This window comes from Pan troglodytes, chromosome 22, assembly GCF_028858775.2.
Source record: "Pan troglodytes isolate AG18354 chromosome 22, NHGRI_mPanTro3-v2.0_pri, whole genome shotgun sequence".
NCBI lineage: Eukaryota > Metazoa > Chordata > Mammalia > Primates > Hominidae > Pan > Pan troglodytes.
Genome location: NC_072420.2, coordinates 26,361,517 through 26,381,282, shown reverse-complemented (window position 1 = coordinate 26,381,282; position 19,766 = coordinate 26,361,517). Strand labels below are relative to the sequence as shown.

General features: G+C 37.5%; 1 protein-coding gene across 8 annotated transcripts in view; it reads left to right on the top strand.

Moving 5' to 3' along the window:
- Positions 1-18,887, top strand: part of MRPL39 (mitochondrial ribosomal protein L39) — a 43,626-nt gene extending 24,739 nt beyond the window's left edge. For 4 of the 8 annotated variants that reach the window (XM_054675166.1, XM_054675167.1, XM_514842.8 and 1 more), the window contains 4 exons: positions 1,989-2,054; positions 2,977-3,130; positions 7,062-7,109; positions 10,192-10,290. In XM_054675166.1, the coding sequence (XP_054531141.1) occupies positions 1,989-2,054; positions 2,977-3,130; positions 7,062-7,109; positions 10,192-10,239 (316 nt within the window). In that variant the 3' untranslated portion in view covers positions 10,240-10,290. Of the gene's footprint in view, positions 1-1,988; positions 2,055-2,976; positions 3,131-7,061; positions 7,110-8,153; positions 8,323-10,191; positions 10,291-17,207 lie in introns of those variants that run through there. The other 4 variants (XM_016938442.4, XM_016938441.4, XM_016938443.4 and 1 more) reach the window with 2 other exon arrangements.
- Positions 18,888-19,766: the final 879 nt, after the last annotated feature.

The following is a 19,766-nucleotide window of genomic DNA, read 5'->3' as shown; positions in this document are numbered from 1 at the left end:
ATTGCAGAACCAAACCACCATTTATAGCATTGATTCGACAAGAAAATTCTTTGGACTATCTGAACACGTGAAGTCACTCTCTGTGACAGAAGTCTAGGCACATGCTGCCCAAAAGAAATATAATATGAGACATCTGTATAATTTGAAATTTTCTGTAGTTGCATTGAAAAAAAGTCAAAACAAAAGTTGAAGTTAATTTTAATGATTTTATTTAAATGATACATCTAAAATGTTACTCAGTGTAATCAATATTTAAATATTGATGTTATTTTATATTCTTTTTCACTAAATCTTCAGAACCTGGTATGTGTTTTACACTTAAGGCACATTTTAACTAGTACTAATCACATTTAAGTGCACCATGGTACTTTACTGGACAGTGTACTTTTGACTTCCATTCAGTACACATTGAGATTTCCCATTCCTCTAACTGTCAAGGACTGGTAGCGGCTTCTGGGACTTTTGTAACTTAGTTGAGTGTGTGGTAGGAGGAAGGGGATAATTCTGGAGGAAGCTTGATAGGACAAAAGAGTTGGTTCATTGAAGGTGGGTCAGTGATTGAGTCCTTCTGCTGCAGGAGTAAGGGTGGGACCTTTTTGTGGCTTTGACTCTCAGGGGACAGGAGCATCTCTTGGAGGTGGGTCAGGAGGGATAAGTATTCAAGGGAATTGGCACCCTTATTAGTGCCTGGGGGACTGTAGCAGTCAGTGGGTGTTTTTGCATAAACCAGTGTTCCCTAACTTTGCCACATAATTGTGCATACGCCTGTGGTGCACCTACACATATTACTTGTTTAGCACCCTGAGGTAAACAGACAAAGCTCTCAATAGTAAATGGTAAAGTCATGGTTTGAACCTGGGCTGTGCAGTTTCATCTGTGCCTTTAGCTATACTGACAGAATTGGGTAGATTTGAGAGATACTGGGCAGTCAAATTGACAACTTGATAATGAATTGAATAAAGGAGATATGGTAGGAGAAAGGAATCAAGGAAATCTCCCAGGTTTTTCACATGGACACCTGGGTGGTTGGTGGTATCGTACTAAGACAGGAAATTCAGGAGGAAGAACAAGTTTGGGTGGGGAAAGAGGTGGTAATTTGTGCAGTTTGCAAATTTCAGGGTAAGGTGCTTGTGGAACATCCTAGAGGATGTCCAAATGGGTCTTGGATATACAGTTTGGTGGTCAGAAGAGGTAGGTAGATTAGAAACAGAGATATAGGAGATACTACTACATAAGTTGTAGCTCAAGGGGCTGACCTAGGGAGGATGCTTAGCGTGAAAAGAGGGTGTAGGATAGAATTCTCAAAGGGTAGAGAAAGACAGGAGTGGCCAGAGATGTAAAATAACAAGCAGTAAGGAATGCCACTGATACCCATGGAAAGAGCACTTTAAGGCTGGATGTGGTGGTTCATCGCTATAATCCCAGCATTTTGGGAGACTGAGGCAGGAGGATTGCTTGACACCAGGAGTTTGAGACCAGCCTGAGCAACATGGCAAGACCCTATCTTTACCAAAAAAAGTTAGCCCAGCATGGTGGCTCACACCTGTAGTCCCAGCTACTTGGGTGGCTGAGGCAGGAAGGTCGCTTGAGCCCGAAGTTTGAGACTGCAGTGAGCTATAATTATGCCACTGCATTCCAGGGTGGGTGATAGAGTAAGACCCTGCCTCAAAAAAAAAAAAAAAAAAAAAAAAAAAAAAAAAAAAAGAAATAAAAATGGAAAGAAAGAACACATTGAGAAATGGAGGTGAGCATTGGTATTAAGAAAATGAGGACCAAAAAATGTCCACTGGGTTGACACCAAGCAAGTCTGTGACTTTGTTGAGAACAGTTTGGCAGAGTCATGGGGCTGTGGCCAGATTAAAGGGAGGTTCCAAGTGTAACCTACTCTCAGAAAGTATGGCTGAAGAGGAAGAGAAAGGGAGGTATCTTTAAACACCTTTTTACATATTTTGAGTTAAAAAAATGTTTTTTTCTTTGCTGCTTTTCAGGTACAAAATAGATTTCATAGAAGAGAAGGCATCTCAGAACCCTGAGAGAATAGTCAAGCTACACAGGTAAGTAAAAGTTTAAAAACTGGCTGCTATGTTAGAGTAAGGCTTAGCTTTATTGTTATCTGAATGAAGCATATGACCAAAAAAGATGAATTTGTGTCTTATTTTGTTCTTATTACCTTATTTTTGGTTGCTTCGTTCATTGTTTTGATATGGTGGTAAATGGAAGCTTGAAATTATCTTCAGGAACACTTGTGGTTTCTATAATCCTCATTTTATTGTTTGCTATTTTTATTTAATTTTGAGTTGAAAACCACTGTTTAAGAATGTAATTTTTAGGTGTTTTGAAACTGGGCAAGATAGTCGTTGTGATGAATTGAACATCGTAATTCATATGAATACTGACTAACTAGTAATTACTTATGATACATGTAAGTTAAGCCAGAATGTGCTTTCTCACGCATGGATGAGAAAGGTCCACTGCTTATGATGACGTTCTCCCATGGGGAGCAAGTCCCAAGACAATGCATTCTGCAGAAATGACTTCATGACCTGGATCCATTTTCTCATCCTCCTGTTTTTATGAATTGAACTTCACTTTTTTCCTCTAGAAACTGCCCTTTGTTTCTGAACACAATCTGTCCTACACACTGAATTCTCAGCTTCGTTACATGGGTTATTGTAAGGTTGTAGATGATCGGTTTTAGGCAATTGGATCAGCTTGATAGCATGATGTGTTGCGTGACTCTTAAAGACCTTAAAACCTGTACAATGCTAATTAAGAAAATGGTTCATTTGATTTAATTTTCAAAGTTTTAGCCTCTTTACTTGAGAGCATTATGTCAGGGGTCATTAGAAACTGAATTGAACCATATATAATGTTCTTGATTAGGGATGTTAGCAGCAAAGAGAAGGAAGAGATTTCTTTTTCAAGCTCTTACAAATTATTTGATGTTGCAGTTTTGTTTATTTTTAAATCAATCAGAATAGGTGACTTCATTGATGTGAGTGAGGGCCCTCTTATTCCAAGAACAAGTATTTGTTTCCAGTATGAAGTGTCAGCAGTTCACAATCTTCAACCCACCCAGCCAAGTCTCATACGAAGATTCCAGGGTGTGTCTTTACCTGTTCACTTAAGAGTAAGTAAAGCTTAAAGTTCTAGATCTTCCAGTTTGGGTATAGATATAATTCCGGACTTGATTTTATACCAGTTTGAAGAATATAAACTTTTAATTTTTCTTAAGTTATATGACACTAATATTTTATAAACTCAGGTTTATGATTGAAAACAAAGTTGCCCAGGGTGTAAATATACAATTACAAAAGAAACATTAGTTGAAAAAATTAAATTGATATAGCATTTAAAAATTTCAAGTTAGCATAGGTGAGGGTACATTGACAGAGGGGGTTTTAGAGTGCGTATTGGTAAGACTTTCTGGAATGCCTTTTAAGCTTAAATTTGGCATGCTCTTCCCTCTAATTTTAATGATCCATCATGACCCGAAGCCTGACATTTTCCACATTGCTCCCACCCCTTGCTAATCTTTTTATTTAAATTTTTGATTTTGAGATAATTGGGTTATAAGACATAGAGAGATCCCATGTACCTTTACTTGGTTTCCTCAATGGTAGCATCTTGCAGTACTAAAATATAGTGTCACCACCAGGGTATGGACAGTGATACAACGAAGATACAGGACAATTCCTTCACTACGGGGATCCCTCATGTTGGCCTTTTATAGACACACGCATTTACAGCCACTTCCCTCTGTTGCCCCCATTACCCTGCCTGCTTACCCCTGCCAACTACTTATCTGTTTTCCTTTTCTATAATTTTGTCACTTCAAGAATATTATATGAATGGGATCAAACGGTATGTAATTTTTTGGGATTGGCACTTTTCACTCAGTATAATTCTCTGGAGATTTCATCCGAGTACATTGAGTATATCAGTAGTTCATTCATTCTTTTGCTAAGTAGTATTACTTGGTCTGGATGTATCATGGTTTGTTTAACCATTCATCCATCAAAGGACATCTGAGTTATTTTCAGTCTTTGGTTATTACAAATAAAGCTGCTGTGACATTGGGTGCAGGTTTTTGTGAATATTTCTCTGGGATAAATACCCAGGAGTGCAATTGCTGGGTCATATGATAAGTGTATGTTTAGTTTTTTAAGAAACAACCAAAGTGTTCCAGAGTGACGGTACCATTTTACATTCCCACTGGCAATGTGTGAGTGATCAGTTTTTCCACATCCTCACTAGCATTTGATGCTGTCACTACTTTTTTTTTGTTTTAGTCATTCTGGTATGTTTGTAGTGATTTCTCATTGTAGTTTTAATTTGAATTTCTCTGTTGACCAATGGTATTGATCATTTTTTCATGTACTTATTTGCCATCTGTATATCTTCATTGGTGCAATGTCTGTTTATGTCTTTTGCTAGTGTTCTAATTAGATTGTTTTACTTTTTAACAGTTGAGTTTTGAGAGTTCTTTATATGTTGTAGATACTAGTTTTTTGTTAGATATGTAGTTTTCAGATTTCTCTCTTTTTCTGTCTGTACCTTGTGTTTGTATATGTGGCTTGTTTTCTCATTCTCTGAGCAGCCTTTTGCAGAGAAGTTTTTGATTTTGATGAAACTAGTTTATTAAAATTTGATAACATTTTTGTTTTTATAGATTATGTTTTTGGGGTTAATTCTAAGAACTCTTTGACCAGTCCTACATCCCAAAGATTTTCTCCTTTTTTTTCTCCCTCCTAAAAGTTTTAGAGTTTTACATTTGTTTAAATCTGTGGTCCATTTTGAGTTAATTTTTCTATGAGTGTGAGATTTAGGTTTAGGTTTTTTTTTTTTTTTGTGGGCTATAGATGTCAGATTGCTCCAACACCATTCGTTGAAAAGGCCACTCTTCCTCCACTGAGTTACTTTTGCATCTTTGTTAAAAATTAGCTGAGCATATTTATGTAGGTCTATTTTTGGGTCCTCTATTCTGTTCCATTGATCACATATGTTTAGCTCTCTACCAGTACCACACAGTCTTGATTACTGTAGCTCTAAATAGGCTGTGAAATCAGGTAGAGTAATTCCTCCCTTGTTACTGTTTTTTAATCAAAATTGTTTTAACTCTTCTAGTTTCTTTGAGTTTCCATTTAATGTTAGGATAATATTTTCAATGTCAACACAGTCTTCCTGAGATTCTGATAAGTCCATTAGACCTGTATAGCAGTTTGGGGAGAATTGACATCTTTAATATGTTGAGGTTTCCAGTCTATGAACTTACTGTATCTTCTTATTTATTTATATCTTCTTTCATCCCTCTCATTTTGTAAAATTTAGCACACCTCTCCTATACATTTGACTTTGACTTTTCTCCACATACCTGCTTCCTTTCCTAGCCTTCCCAATTTCAGAAAATGGGATCATCCTTTAACTCAAGCTTGTCCAACTCACAGCCCATGGGCTGCATGCAGTCCAGGACGGCTTTGAATGAGACACAAATTTGTAAACTTTCTTAAAACATTATGAGGTTTTCTTGCGATTTTTTTTTTTTTTTAGCTCATTAGCTGTCATTAGCGTTAGTATATTTTATGTGTGGTCCAGGACAATTCTTCTTCCAGTGTGGCCCAGGGAAGCCAAAAGATTGGATACCCCTTGTTTCCTTAGTTGTTTAAGGTAATCCTTGATTCTCTTTTCCCCTCATAGCCATGCCCCAGCCCATCCATCCGCAAGTCCTTTCAACTTTTAACTCTGAAACATATTCTGAATCTATGCACCTTATGACATCTCATCTACTACTACTTCCCTTATCCAAGTTCCTCTTTGTTTTCACTCACCTTCCTTGCTTTCACTCTTGCCATCTACAGTGCATTTTCCACTTAGTAGCCAAAGTGATCTTTTTAATACACAATCTGTTATGTACTTCCTCTGCCCCAAACTTTCCAATGGCTTCCCTTGAACAAATCCCAACTCTTTACCCTGTCTCACAAAGCCCTGCATTATCTGGTCCCTGCCTGCTTCTCTGACTTTATCTACCACCACTCCTTTCCTCACTCACTATATTCCAGCCACAGCTTAAGGTTTCTGCACCAGCAGTTCATTCCGCCTGAGTCAGGCATGGTTTTCCCTTTAAACATACCAGTCACCTCTTTCCCTGGAAGGGTTTGTATGTCGATATTTATTAATTTTACCTTTTATTATAGATTTTATGAGCTCATTCAGTGTGGAGTAGTCACTGGCCTGCCCATATGTCTTGTTACCACTTTCAGTTGACCTAATAAAATTGATGTGGTCATGATACACTTTGCACAGTTTTCTTTAATGCATTCTGATAATCCTCTGCTACAGGAGGTTGTTATGGACTAAGGAAATTGAGTTTAAATTTTACTATTGTCTTGGGAGGCTGAGGCAGGAGAATTGCTTGAACCTGGGAGGCGGAGGCTGCAGTGAGCTGAGATCGCACCACTGCACTCCAGCCTGGGCGACAGAGTGAAACTCCATTTCAAAAAAAAAAAAAAAAAAAAAATTTTACTATTGTCTTTGTTAGGTTTTACTTATTCTTTAGGGTAACTTGATGAATCCTCTGCTTCTGCCATTTCAGTGTGAAGATGTCACAGTTGGTTTTTAATGACTGTCTTCTTGTGATTGCTTATGATTTGAAGAATGACTTCTAGAATGTTGAAACTGGCTGTTTAAGGATTGAACCACAGTCTGTGGGAAAGTAGGGCAGATTTTTGCTTCCTATTAGAAGAAATGCTTTCTATGATGGAAATGATTAAGATGGGCAAAAGTGAAAGAAGGGCACGTTCGATCCTTAAGCGTTTTTTTCTTAAATGCTCACTGCAACCTCTGCCTCCCGGGTTCATGCGATTGAAGAAAGCAAAAAACAAAGCAGCTATCCCCATGTAGCACCTTTTTTTGCTACTATGATCCACTTTTATAACCACTTATCTATATTAGTACTGCCTAGCTTTTTATTTATTTTGTTCTAAAAGCTATATAAAGACTCTGTCCCTTTTACTTTGACATTACTGCTTCATTTAGTTCATCGCAAATCTTTTCTTTTCAAGGCACATTTTACAATATGGGATAAGCTATTGGAAAGATCTCGGAAAATGGTAAGTGTTTTTGACAGCTAATGAGTACTCTTCTATAAAGAAATTCATCAAAATTAACCAATAACAACCAAAGGGGGGAAAATGAAAGAAACAAAGAGAAAGGAAAAAAGTAAGTTGTCTCAATAGTCAAAGCAGTGTTGTGATTGTTCACTAGTGTGTTGGTAAGGGTAAAGTTGTAACTTGGCAGTTCTCTTTTCATTTTATTTGTTAATATTGTGAAAATGATATTGTAGAACTTGGAAGAGAAATAAGAATATTACTATGTAATAGTAATAGTTCTTAATAGTTGTAATGGTATCAGTTAGGTCTTAGGATTTATTTTGTAAACTTAATGAATATTTAGAGGATTAAGATTTGTCAGGTGTATTTTAAAGCCGCCTTTAGCCATTAACAGTAAATGTGCAAATATCCTAATGTCCTGAAAAACCAGATTTGAATGTTTGTGTTTTTGTAGTTTATTCTTTGTCATTAGCATTTAGACTTAATGAGTAGGAATGATAGTATTTCTTTTCTTTTTTTTTTGAGACAGAGGCTTGTTCTGTCTCCCAGGCTGGAGTGCAGTGGCGCGATCTCGGCTCACTGCAACCTCCGCCTCCCGGGCTCAAGCGATTCTCATGCCTCAGCCTCCCAAGTAGCTGGGACTACAGGTGCCCACCACTACGTCCAACTAATTTTTTTGTATTTTTAGTAGAGACAGGGTTTTACCGTGTTAGCCAGGATGGTCTCGATCTCCTGACCTCGTGATCCACCCCCCTCAGCCTCCCAAGGTGCTGGGATTACAGGCGTGAGCCACTGTGCCCGGCCCGGGTGATTGTATTTCTTGACCACAGCTATTCCTGTTTCCTATTTCATAGGCTAAGTGTGCCTCTTTTACTTAGGTTATCTGATAGCTGTCCTGTGTAATCTGGCCTCATTAGGACTTCCTCCTTATCCTAATTTCCAACAATGCCACAAACACTGGTTAAGCTTGCAAGCACATTAAGCATCACACATTAAACTTATTTTCAAGTTTGCTTATTTCTTCATGATAGTTTTTCTTTCTAGACTCCATTTCCCATTCTCTTTCTATTTACCACGCAGTCATTCTTCACTACCTCGCCTGAGTCGTACCTCCTCCATGGAACAGTCTCAGAGTAATCTCTAACAAATAATTACTCATTCATATAAGTTTGTGCTTGATTGTATATGTCCACATACTATTTTTTGATTGTTTTCTTTGCTAGTACATTTATTTTCTGTCTGTTAAGCCTTTCAGGATTTGTTATATTTGTGTAAGCCCAAATTTTGAACACAACATTAGCACATGAAGGGGTTACCCAAGAAATATTTATTGACAATTTTTCATAATGATATATAAACCTAGTCTTTATTAATGACTATGTAGATAGGAATTATTATTTAGGGACTTCACCATAATGTTCTTGAGTAAGGGTTATATAATTTTTTTTCTTATGAGAAGAAATTACCTTTGAATGGATGGAGTAATTTTCTCTTTTTAGTTGGTCACAGTGATCATTTTAGATGAAGAAACTAAAGAAAAAATGTTCAGCGTGTTTACTTGGAGTTAAGTAAAATTAAAAAAAATTTAAAAAGCTAAAGAATATTAAAGAAATAGTTTGGAAAATTAAAGAAGCAGTAGTAACTGAACACTTTAAAGGAATGAAAAATGTAGAAAAATGGCAGAGACAGTGTCTTACCTAGAATATCTAGTGATGTTAGTCAATACATATTTTTTCAAACATTTATTCTGGTTTAGTTGCTTTTTTCTACTGTCCATTTTGCTTTTCTGAAGGGATTAGATTAAACGTGGTTCATTGATGCAACACAGACTTACTGATTGTTTATTGTGTGCCAGGTACTGTTATGGTCTGGAGGTACAAAAAAATGAACAAAATTTACTTGCTGCCTCAGGGAAGTAATGTTGATTGGATAATTAAACTTATAAGCAGACAGTTCAGGTGTACATGTGGGGCTCTGGCATAAGGAAGAGGACTCAGACCAAGCTGGGGAGTTGCTTAAGGAAGGCTTCCAGGAATTGGAGTCTCTTAAGCTGATTTTAAAGGGTGAATAAAAGTGGACCATGCAGATAATCTGTTGGAAAATGGGTTGGAGGTTATCTCAGAGGAAGTCACTTGCCTACATAGAGAACATGATGAATGTAAGATGAATTTGAATGTACAGGTCACATGTAGGGTAGGTAAAGAGTCAGTCCAAAAACAGAATATGAGGGGCTTGTGTTCCGTGTTGTGGAACTTGCATTCCTGACTTTCCTCCTCCACCCCACTGAGATGCTAGAGAGTAACTGGAGAATTTTGAGTAGGGAAGTGACCTGTTGATCAGCTATTCTTGTTTAAAAGCTCATTCTAGGGGTAGCATGGGATATAGCTGTGACTTAAGCCAAGAGTTCTGTTAGGGGGATAGAAGAGAATGAGGTCCTAAAGTTCAGCCGCGATAGGGAGAATGACTGTGAGAGTTAACTTAGGCTGAATTAGTAGGACTGTTGATGGAATATGCAGGTAGGAAGAAGAGAGTGAATTCTTGAATGCTGTCCTTAGGTATCTGGGTGGAGCCCTTTACCAAGATAGATGATGCAGGCAGGACAGGTTTTGGGGTGTTGAATTCAGATTTAGCCATGTCTGTTTGATGAGTCTGAGTGACATAGAATAGAAATAGGGACATAGAGATATCTATTTAGACTAAATCTGTAATATGTTCTATTCTAAATGGAATTATACTCCAAAAGAAAATAAACTGATTTAAAATAGCTTGTTACAGCACTTCAGGTGTTTTTTCTTACACTAATGATTTTGTTTTACGGCTGAAAAGTAAAATGGCCAACTTGAGAAGCCTAGGTATAATATGCCTTAGATTATATTTTTGAATGGAATTATTGTTCTTTACTTGATAATTTATATTGGTTACTTGGCCTTTAAATCTTTCTTCTTCCTAACTTTCTATTCTACTATTTAAGGGGAAAGATAAAGGGTCATTATAAGAGGGCTGTGGAATGATTTAAAATGGTGGGTGAAGGGTAAAACTGAAAGTGTTTATTAGGAAAGTAAAGCTATTCATGTTTTTACAGGTAACTGAAGATCAAAGTAAAGCAACAGAGGAATGTACATCTACCTAATAACTTTCTAAAATTTAAATATGTATAATAAAATAAATGTTTTAAATATAATGTTTGTGTGTGCTTATACAGATTAATCCTTTCTCCCCAAGATTGATAGTGATCTTTACTTTTTCTTTTCTCTAAAGTATGAAACACTTCATGTTGCTTAAGTAAAAACTGTACAAAAACAGGTCACTCCCTTCCTGCTCCATGGATGCAACACTTGAGCATGTTTTCTCTATTTTTTCCTACAGATCTAGGCAGATACATACAAATATAAATGTAATTTCTAAAAAACATAAATAGGATCATACTATACTTGCTTGCGTTTTTTGCCGAACAGTGGCACAGTAAACATCCTTGTGCAAAAATGGCAAACGTTTGTAGATAAATAATATTAACTGAGTATTTATCACGTGCTGGGTCTTGTGCGAAGCCCATCACGTGTGGAACCTTTTCTATAATCCTCATAGTGACCTGTTGAGAAGATGTTTCTATTTTTTAAATGAGGAAACAGCATAGAGCTTGAAAGTGGTAAAGTGGGAATTTGAACGGAGATAGTTTCACTCACATGCTCTTATGTTCTACTCTATGTTGCCTCACGTATAAATAATTTTGTAGAAATAGATTTCTGGCAGTGGAATTACTGACAGGTGCTACCAGATGCTGGCTTCCCAAAGGTTTTGCCAAATGTTACTCCCAATAACAGTGTCTAAGAGTGCCTGTTTCCCCACACCTTGAGTAAGCCTTGGTTATCAGTCTTACAAAAATATTTTGCCAAAAAGTTTCTGCTTCTTTGTCAGCAAGTTTTCTGCATCTTGTGCACAGGCTTCCTCTGAAGGCCGTATTTTTTTTTTTTTTTTTTTTTTTCTGGGTGAGGTCAACTTTTTCTTAGAGTCCATATCTTCCTGTTTCTTGATTAACTTTCTCATTTTGCTAGCATTTGTCTCTAAGCTCCTTTCTAGGAAAAAATGTCTAAGAGGTGAGCCATTGCATGTCTAAAGTGGGTTATGCGCTTACATTTGATGAACTATTCAGCTAGATACAGAATTCTAGATTGAAAAGTAGTTTTCTCTTAGAACTTTGAAAGCAGCTCAGTTATTTTCTGGCATCTGATTTTGCTAATGAAAGGTCTGATGCCAGTCTGATTCTTGTTCCTTTTTTATATAACCTGTTCTCTGCATCCCCTTCTCTCAACACACTCTGGACACTTAGGATCTTATTATTCTTGGTGTTGTAAAATTCGACAATCCTGTACCTGTATCTAGGTCTTCAGTCAGTTATTCTGCTTGGTACGTAGGCGATCCTTTCAATTTTTGACATCTCTCTTTTATGTTTTTTTACTTTATTTGTTCTTTCTTTTCTCTGGAGGTTCTTTGTTTCTCTAATACCTTTCAGCTGTATTTGCATCTTCTGTATTGGTCCTCTGTATTTTTTTCCCTTTTTCTATTGTTTTTCCTGCATTTATATTTTACTCACATTATGTCAAGCATATTTTAATTTCTGAAAGCTCTCTTTTGCTTCTGTTTTATAGAATCCTTTTCATGTTTTCTGGATGTGATGTATTTTCATGAAGCTCTCTGAAGATATCAATATAATTTTTATTCATTTCTTCATTCACTTTCTAGTCCCTGAATCATCTCTTTTCTCCAGTGACAGATTTTTTTCTTAGTCTTTCATTTACATGTTTCAGGCTTTTTTCAAATGTCTTATGTTTGTTGGCTGTCAGTTTGTAGTTGAAGATGTGGATGTAGGGAGGTCGAGTGGCAGCTCTGTGGTTTGAGGAAGGTTTGGCTTCTCGTAAGCATCACTAAGGATGAGTAGGTAAATCTGGCTGGTAGGATGAGAGTTTTTAAAATGCTAGAATGAAGAGGTCTTGTCTTGGCTACCGATTTCTAAATTGACTATCCTAGTTTTACCCAGACTGTTCTTTCACTTACTTTATAATAAAGATCCCTTCAATATTTTGCATGGGGCACTTCTGGATTTAGGCCCTTCTATATTTGAAGATGGGGTAGTGTTCAACCAGTTTGTATACAGACCTTTAATTAATTCCTTTCTTTTTAATTAGTTTAGATTTAACTAATCCCTCTACTGTCTTCTATCGTCTATGAACTTTTGCCGCCTCTGAGCTAAGGCCCAGCTGGGCCGGTTGGCTGCCTCTGATGGAACTTCCTCCACATGTTTTCTAGGTGGTGACATTCTCTAGTGTTTTAGTAGTCACTTAGCTTTTTGTCTTTTAGAATTTGGTTGACGTCTCTTGTTTATTGATTTTTTTTCCATTCCCTTTGTTGTTTGTGAATTTACATACTTCATTTTTTCTTTTAAAAAATTGTGAAATATTTGAGCATACAGAAAAGTAGAGAGAATATTTTCACCAACTCTTGTTTGAGTGGGCATTTTTCATGCTTTTTGGGCAGCTAGCACTGTTTGAACACCTGCTTTTTGGCAACTTCCCACTCTGTGGATCTTGCCTTACCCAGTAGAAGAATGAAATTTAATCTCCTGCCCTTCCTTGCAGCTGTGGCTCAGACAGGTAGCATGGGCTCACCAATCAGACATACCTGTGTGAAATCTGGAAGCAAGTACTTTGCAGACAAGAGTAGTATGAGATACATTTTGTTGAGCGGAGCAGTGATATGGTTTTCAAGGCAGCAGTGGCAGAGGTCCCATGTAATGGCGCAAGGTGTGGAGGCTTTGCTTAGCAGTTTTTCCCCCGCAGCTGCTCCAAGGTATAAAAATGGGCATTTTTGGGGGCTCCGTAGTTCCGACCTCCACGCCTGTGACTTATGCGCCATTTTATTCTGTTTGTTTAAACTAGCTAGTGTAGATCCTGTTGTTTGTAACCAAGAGTGTTGACATACAGCCACTATTTAATTGTAACCACTGTCAACCTTTTTCCTTATTTACTTCAGATCCTTTTGTGTTTAAATAAAGGAAAAGCTGCACATCCATTGAAGGTCTTGTTATGTCATTTCCTTCCTCTCAAGAAGAACCACTATCCTGTTTGTACCTGTCCTTACTCTTCATGATTTTATTTTATTTTTTACTACAATCCATAGTATTCTCTGTGTTTTAAAACTAAACATAATTGGTTTCATAATATATATCCTTTTGCAATTTGCTTTTATTGCTCATCATTGTTTTTTATGTATAGCATGTTGATACATGTAAAGAGTACATTCATTTCAACTGCTATATAGTATTTCATTATATGATTAATCCCATCATTAATTCATTTTCTTATTGATGACCACTGAGGATGTCATTGGCTTTTGAGTATTACAGTATCGCAGAAAATATCCTTGTGTGTGTTTCTTTGTGTACACATTTGATAATATCTCCAGGGCCTGTACCACAGTGGACCATGCATCTTCAGCTTTACTAAATATTAATTGGCTGCCACAATAGTTGTACCAGTTTACTTTCTATCAGCAGTATGAGCATTCCCATTTTCTCCACTCCCTCATTAACATTTATTATTTTCAGACATTCAGATATTTTGTTGGTTGAATATGCACGATCCTATCTCATTTAATTTGCTTAATACTGAGCATATAGTACAATAAACATCTCTTCATTTGTTTTTATGAATTACCATTTTACAACCTTTGCCCCTTTTTTATAATTGGATTTTTGGGCATCTCATATTAATAGTGTGTATATATATATATATATTAAATAGTGTATATATATAATAGTATATATATATAATAGTGTATATATATAAAATAGTGTATATATATAATATATATATATAAAAAAAATTTTTTTTTTTTGAGACCAAGTCTCACTCTGTTGCCCAAGCTGTAGTGCAGTGGCATGATCTTGGCTCACTGCAGCTTCTGCCTACTGGATTCAAGCGATTTCCCTGCCTCGGCCTCCTGAGTAGCCAAGTAGCTGGGATTATAGGCAAGTGCCACCACACCCAACTAATTTTTATATTTTTAAAGTAGAGATGGAGTTTCACCATGTTGGCCAGGCTGGTCTCCAGCTTCTGGCCTCTAGCGATCCGCTGTCCTTGCCCTCCCAAAGTGCTAGGATTACAAGTGTGAGCCATTGCACTTGGCCAGTTCTTTATATTTTTAGAAAGTTAAACCCTTGTGGGCCAGGTGCAGTGGCTCACTCCTGTAATCCCAGCACTTTGGGAGGCCGAGGCAGATGGATCACCTGAGGTCAGGAATTCGAGACCAGCCTGGCCAACATGGTGAAACCCCGTCTCTGCTAAAAACACAAAAAATTAGCTGGGTGTGGTGGTGCGTACCTGTCATCCCAGCTACTTGGGAGGCTGAGGCACAAGAATCGCTTGAACCTGGGAGGCGGAGGCTGCAGTGAGCTGAGATTGCACCAGTGCACTCCAGCCTGGGTGACAGAGTGAGATTCCGTCTCAAAAAAAAAATAAAGAAAAAAAGAAAGTTAAACCCTTGTCACTACAAATATTTCTTTTGTCTGGCTTACCTTTTAATTTTGTTTATATTGTCTTTAATTTTAAGGTAGACAGTTCATCTTTTCCTCTATGATTTATGTTTATGAAATTTAAGAAAGCCTTCCCTAACTTGATATTATAAAGCAGCCAACTGCATTGTTTATTTTAGAGTCTTGATTTTCACATTTAATTGTATAATTTATTTGAAGTTTGTTTTTTGCATATAGAGTGAGGAAAGGGACCTAATTTTGAATCACCCTCTCCTCCACAAGGATAGGCAGTTATTCTGGATCATTTATTTCCTGTCTACTCTTTTTCTTTTTTTTTTGTGATGGAGTTTCACTCTTGTTGCCTAGGTTGGAGTGCAATGGCGTGATCTCGGCTCACTGCAGCCTCCGCTAGCCGGGTTCAAGCGATTCTCCTGCCTCAGCCTCCCAAGTAGCTGGGATTACAGGTGCCTGCCACCACGACCAGCTAATTTTTGTATTTTTAGTAGAGACTGGGTTTCACCATGTTGGCCAGGCTGCTCTCAAACTCCTGACCTCAGGTGATCTGCCCGCCTCGGCCTCCCAAAGTACTGGGATTACAGGCGTGAGCCACCGTGCCTGGCCTATTTCCTCTCTATTCTTACTGATTGTGTCATGCTGTCATATAAAAGGTTCCTTTCAGTGCCTGGGTCTGCTTCATTGGTCCATTTATCTGTCCATGTACCACTGTAGCACCGTTTTAACAACTATAGCTTTATAACAAGTTTCGATTTCTCTTATGGTGAGTTCTCCTTCCCTATTCTTTTTCAAAATTTTCATGCTTATTGTAGGGTCAGCTTGTTAACTTCTTAGTTGTTTTAAAATCTGTTTTGTCTGGCTGGGCGCCGTGGCTCACGCCTGTAATCCCAGCACTTTGGGAGGCTGAGGTGGGCAGATCACGAGGTCAGGAGATTGAGACCATCCTGGCTAACACGATGAAACCCAATTTCTACTAAAAATACAAATACTAGCCTGGTGTGGTGGTGGGCGCCTGTAGTCCCAGCTACTTGGGAGGCTGAGGCAGGAGAATGGCATGAACCTGGGAGGCGGCGCTTGCTGTGAGCAGAGATTGTGCCACTGCACTCCAGCCTGGGCCACAGAGTGAGACTCCATCTCAAAAAAATCTGTTTTGTCTGATAATGGCATTCATACATCGGGTTTTCTTTTAATGGTACATATTTTTCCATTCCTTTCAACTTTTTCATGTCATTATTTTTTAGATTTTCTCTTAAGAGCATACAGAAATCTTTTTTTTTTTTTTTTCCTTTCTTAAACCCATTCTCCTAAAATGATTGTGGATTTGGCGGTTTCTCCTATGGCTAAATCAGCATTTGCTTATTTTATTTTAAGATGATTTTGTTAGCACTGTGTATTCTGGTTTGGGATTTTTAAACGTGCTGATAAATTGCTTCTTTTTATCATTTAAGTAATGATCCTCTCTATCTCAGTAATAATGATTTTCTCCTTTAATCTAGTTTTCTTAATCTATTTTTTAGAAAATCAGGTTCTATTGTTAATACTAGTTTTTTTTTTTTTTTTTTTTTTTTAGTGTTTACCTGGTATATTACTTTCAGCGTTTTTATGTTGTTAGGTTTTAAGTCTGTCTTTTGTAAATAGCATAAAACTTATTTTCCTTTTAAATCTAGTCTTTGAATTACTGTCTTTTAGTAGATAAATTTTAATTTGTATTCACTTTACTGTGATTATCATTTCTTTGCATTATTTTTTCTCCTTTCCTGTCATATGTTGGATTAATCCAGTTTTCCTTATTTTCCCTTTCTTTTTACTCTCTGTTTTAGAAGTTAGTATTTCATTCATAGGTGTACCATTATTTATTCCCTATTTATGGTTGATTTTTAATTTTTGTTACTATACTAATACTTCAGTTAGTAGCCTTGTACATATATAATTCCACACGTGTGCTGGTAGCTCTGTAAAATACATTGTTGTACTTGATTCCAGGTCAAAGAGTATATGTATTTTAACTTTTAATAAATATAGATAGTCTTTTAAAGATAAATTTATCCAATAAGCAGATTTTATATGTCATATGTGATTACATATATTGAAGGAAAGGGGAAATATTTTGTTTTAGGAGTGGCTACTATGGCAGTGTTATTTTTGAAGCATCTCAAAATTGGTTATTATGTCAGGATTGCCTGTTGAGAAAAAAATTCTGCAGACAAAATTTCATATATTTATAATATATGAATTTTTATAATGTTTCATATATTTATAGTAATGAAATTTCTTAAAGCAAACATGGATACTGCCTTCCTGATCTACAGGATTTAGGGAAAACCAAATTGATGCTTGAGCGTCTGTAAGGAATCCATACAAGTCAACTTGAAAAACAGTTTCTCAAATTGGGACACATGTATGCCAGGTATAGGCAGTCCTCAATATTAGAACAAGTTGAATTTCCAACATCAGTGGGTACTTGGATACATTTTCTCATTCAATTTAAGCAACTGAGCAAGGTCCTGAGCTGGGTGTAATACCAAAAAATTAAAAAGGATTCTCCTTTCCTACAGAAGCTCAATCTAGAAGAGACGATAATGTATACACAAGTAAGAAACCAAACGTGGGGCACAATGTGAAGCACGTTTATGGAGGAGCTATAATCTGCTTTGGGAGTATGGAGGAGAAAGATCACTTCTGGCTGTAACCCTTTTTGGAGTTCTTTTACTATGTGCTTGGCCTGGATTAAGGGAGCACATTGCTGAGCTGCCAGCATTTGAGAAAGGACAGAATTTTCCTAAGTGGAGACTGGGTATGATTGTTGAAGCCTTGCAGCACAGGTGAGAGGGTGAGATGGGATGGCAGTGACATTTGTGGCTGTCTCATTAGTCAACGCACTCCTTGCAAAGCAAGAACTGGCACCCAATTCCTTCTCATTGATTTTCCCTCTCTGTTGCACTAGGCAGCAGCTGATAGATTGGGGTTAGTATCAGGTCATTGGTTGGTTGCAGCTTGTGGTAGAACATAGGGCAGCTGGTTTTGGAGTGGTGGGTCGGGGGAGCGGGGGAAGTCAGGTGTATTTTATTGAGGTGGTTAGGATGGTTTTGGTGATGAGAGATGATGAAACTTCATTGGAATTTCATTGCTGCTTATCTCCAGAGAGGTCAACCACAAGACATCTCTTATCACTTAGCCTATGTTGCAGACTCTCATTACAGGGTGAATAGTGTGTAAACAGATCCATATGTTGCAGGATTTCTGCTGAGCACCATTCCTAGTAGCCACATCAACAGTAGCATCGTATATAAAACCACTACTTCCTCAGAGTTGGTTTAGGAACCACCCGAATCTGAACTACCTGGTCAGCCTGTTAAAAATGTAGTGTCCTCAGCTCCATTACAGTATTAGAATCTCTGGGAGTGGGAGCCTGGGAGCTTGGGAACATGCATCTTGACAAGCTTCCCAGGTGAGAATCCTTTGATCTTCAGTTATATGTAGAACTTTTCACTGTGATGAACTTTTATTTACCAAAAATCATTTCTTTCAGCTTAGTGGTATAGTGAAAATGAAATGTTCACTGTATTTAAACTCATTTCTGTTTTTAGACTTGGACTTAGAAAACTAATGGTGTGATTAAGTCAGTAAACATTTGAAAGGGATATGAATATGTAAGATGGTGTTTCATCCCTCAAGGATATCACTTCTTCTATTGCAGTCATTTATACCCCAAAGTAAATAAGGATATACTATGTTAAGTGCTAGTGAACTGGGAAATCCCTGAGCATTACAGAGAAGGGCGGAAGAGTGACTGAATATAGAGAAGACACCATTGTGATGACATTTGAGGAACCCACCTAAAAAATTCCAGTACTTGTATGTCTTAGATGAATGAAGACTAATACTAGTACACTTAGATTTGTTAAAACACTACAGTAACAGGCCGGGTGTGGTGGCTCACACCTGTAATCCCAGCACTTTGGGAGGCTGAGATGGATGGATCACCTGAGGTCAGGAGTTCGAGACCAGCCTGGCCAACATGGTGAAACCCCGTCTCTACTTAAAATACAAAAAATTAGCTGGGCGTGGTGGTATGCACCTGTAATCCCAACCACTGGGGAGGCTGAGGCAGGAGAATCACTTGAACCCGGGAGGCAGAGGTTGCAGTGAGCCAAGATCATGCCATTGCACTCCAGACTGGGGGACAAGAGCTAGACTTTGTCTCAAAAAAAAAACCACCAAAAACCAAAACCAAAACCAAACAAAACAAAACACTACAGTAATAGAAAAAAAAAAATCCTTATGTGAACATTATTTCACTTACTGTTATTGCTATGGGAGAATTTGAAACCCAAAGTGGAAAGTTAAACTCTTATGTGCAAGTTTTTCCTGCTAGTTTCACTGTTTTCCAGTTATTAGTAGTAGAGAACCACATGCTCAGTCAGCTTTTTGTCTTGTGTCCCATGTATGGACTCTATTATTTTTCTTTAAGCTCCCTTTTCACGTTTCCTCACTTTCTTGAGGTATTTGCTATCATCTATTTTCAGAAAATTTCTAATATTCTATGTTCTGTATATATTCTTCAGTCCTCTGACTTGACTTTTTTCCTCATATTCCTCTATTTTTTTTCTCCTTAATTTTTTAGCTGCTGGGTCCATCTAACTGATGACAGTGAATACGAAAGGCTTGGTCTTGAATTCCATAAATTTCTGGGGAAGTGGGTCAGATCCTAGATAAATCTCTTAACATTTTGCAATTTTTTAAAACCATCCTTAGTTTGTAACTTAAACACACAGCGCGCGCACACACACACACACACACACACACACACACACACATATATATACCTTGTTACTTACCCCTTCCTCCAATCCAAACACAGACTCAGTCTTGCTCATGCTTCAAGAATTTTTGTAATGACTGGTCAGGAGGTAATCCCTCTAAGATGAGGAGATAGGCAGTCAGAAGCCTAGGTGGGCTGGGCGTGAGAGAAAACCCAGGAACCCTGGTTCTTTGGGTCGTCACCACGGGATTGATTATAGTTAGTTTGGAGCTAGAGTGTCTTTGGGGAGATCTGCTATGGTAGATCATTTGATTTAAATGACTGAAATGTAAAAGTTTGAAAGTTTGTGTTT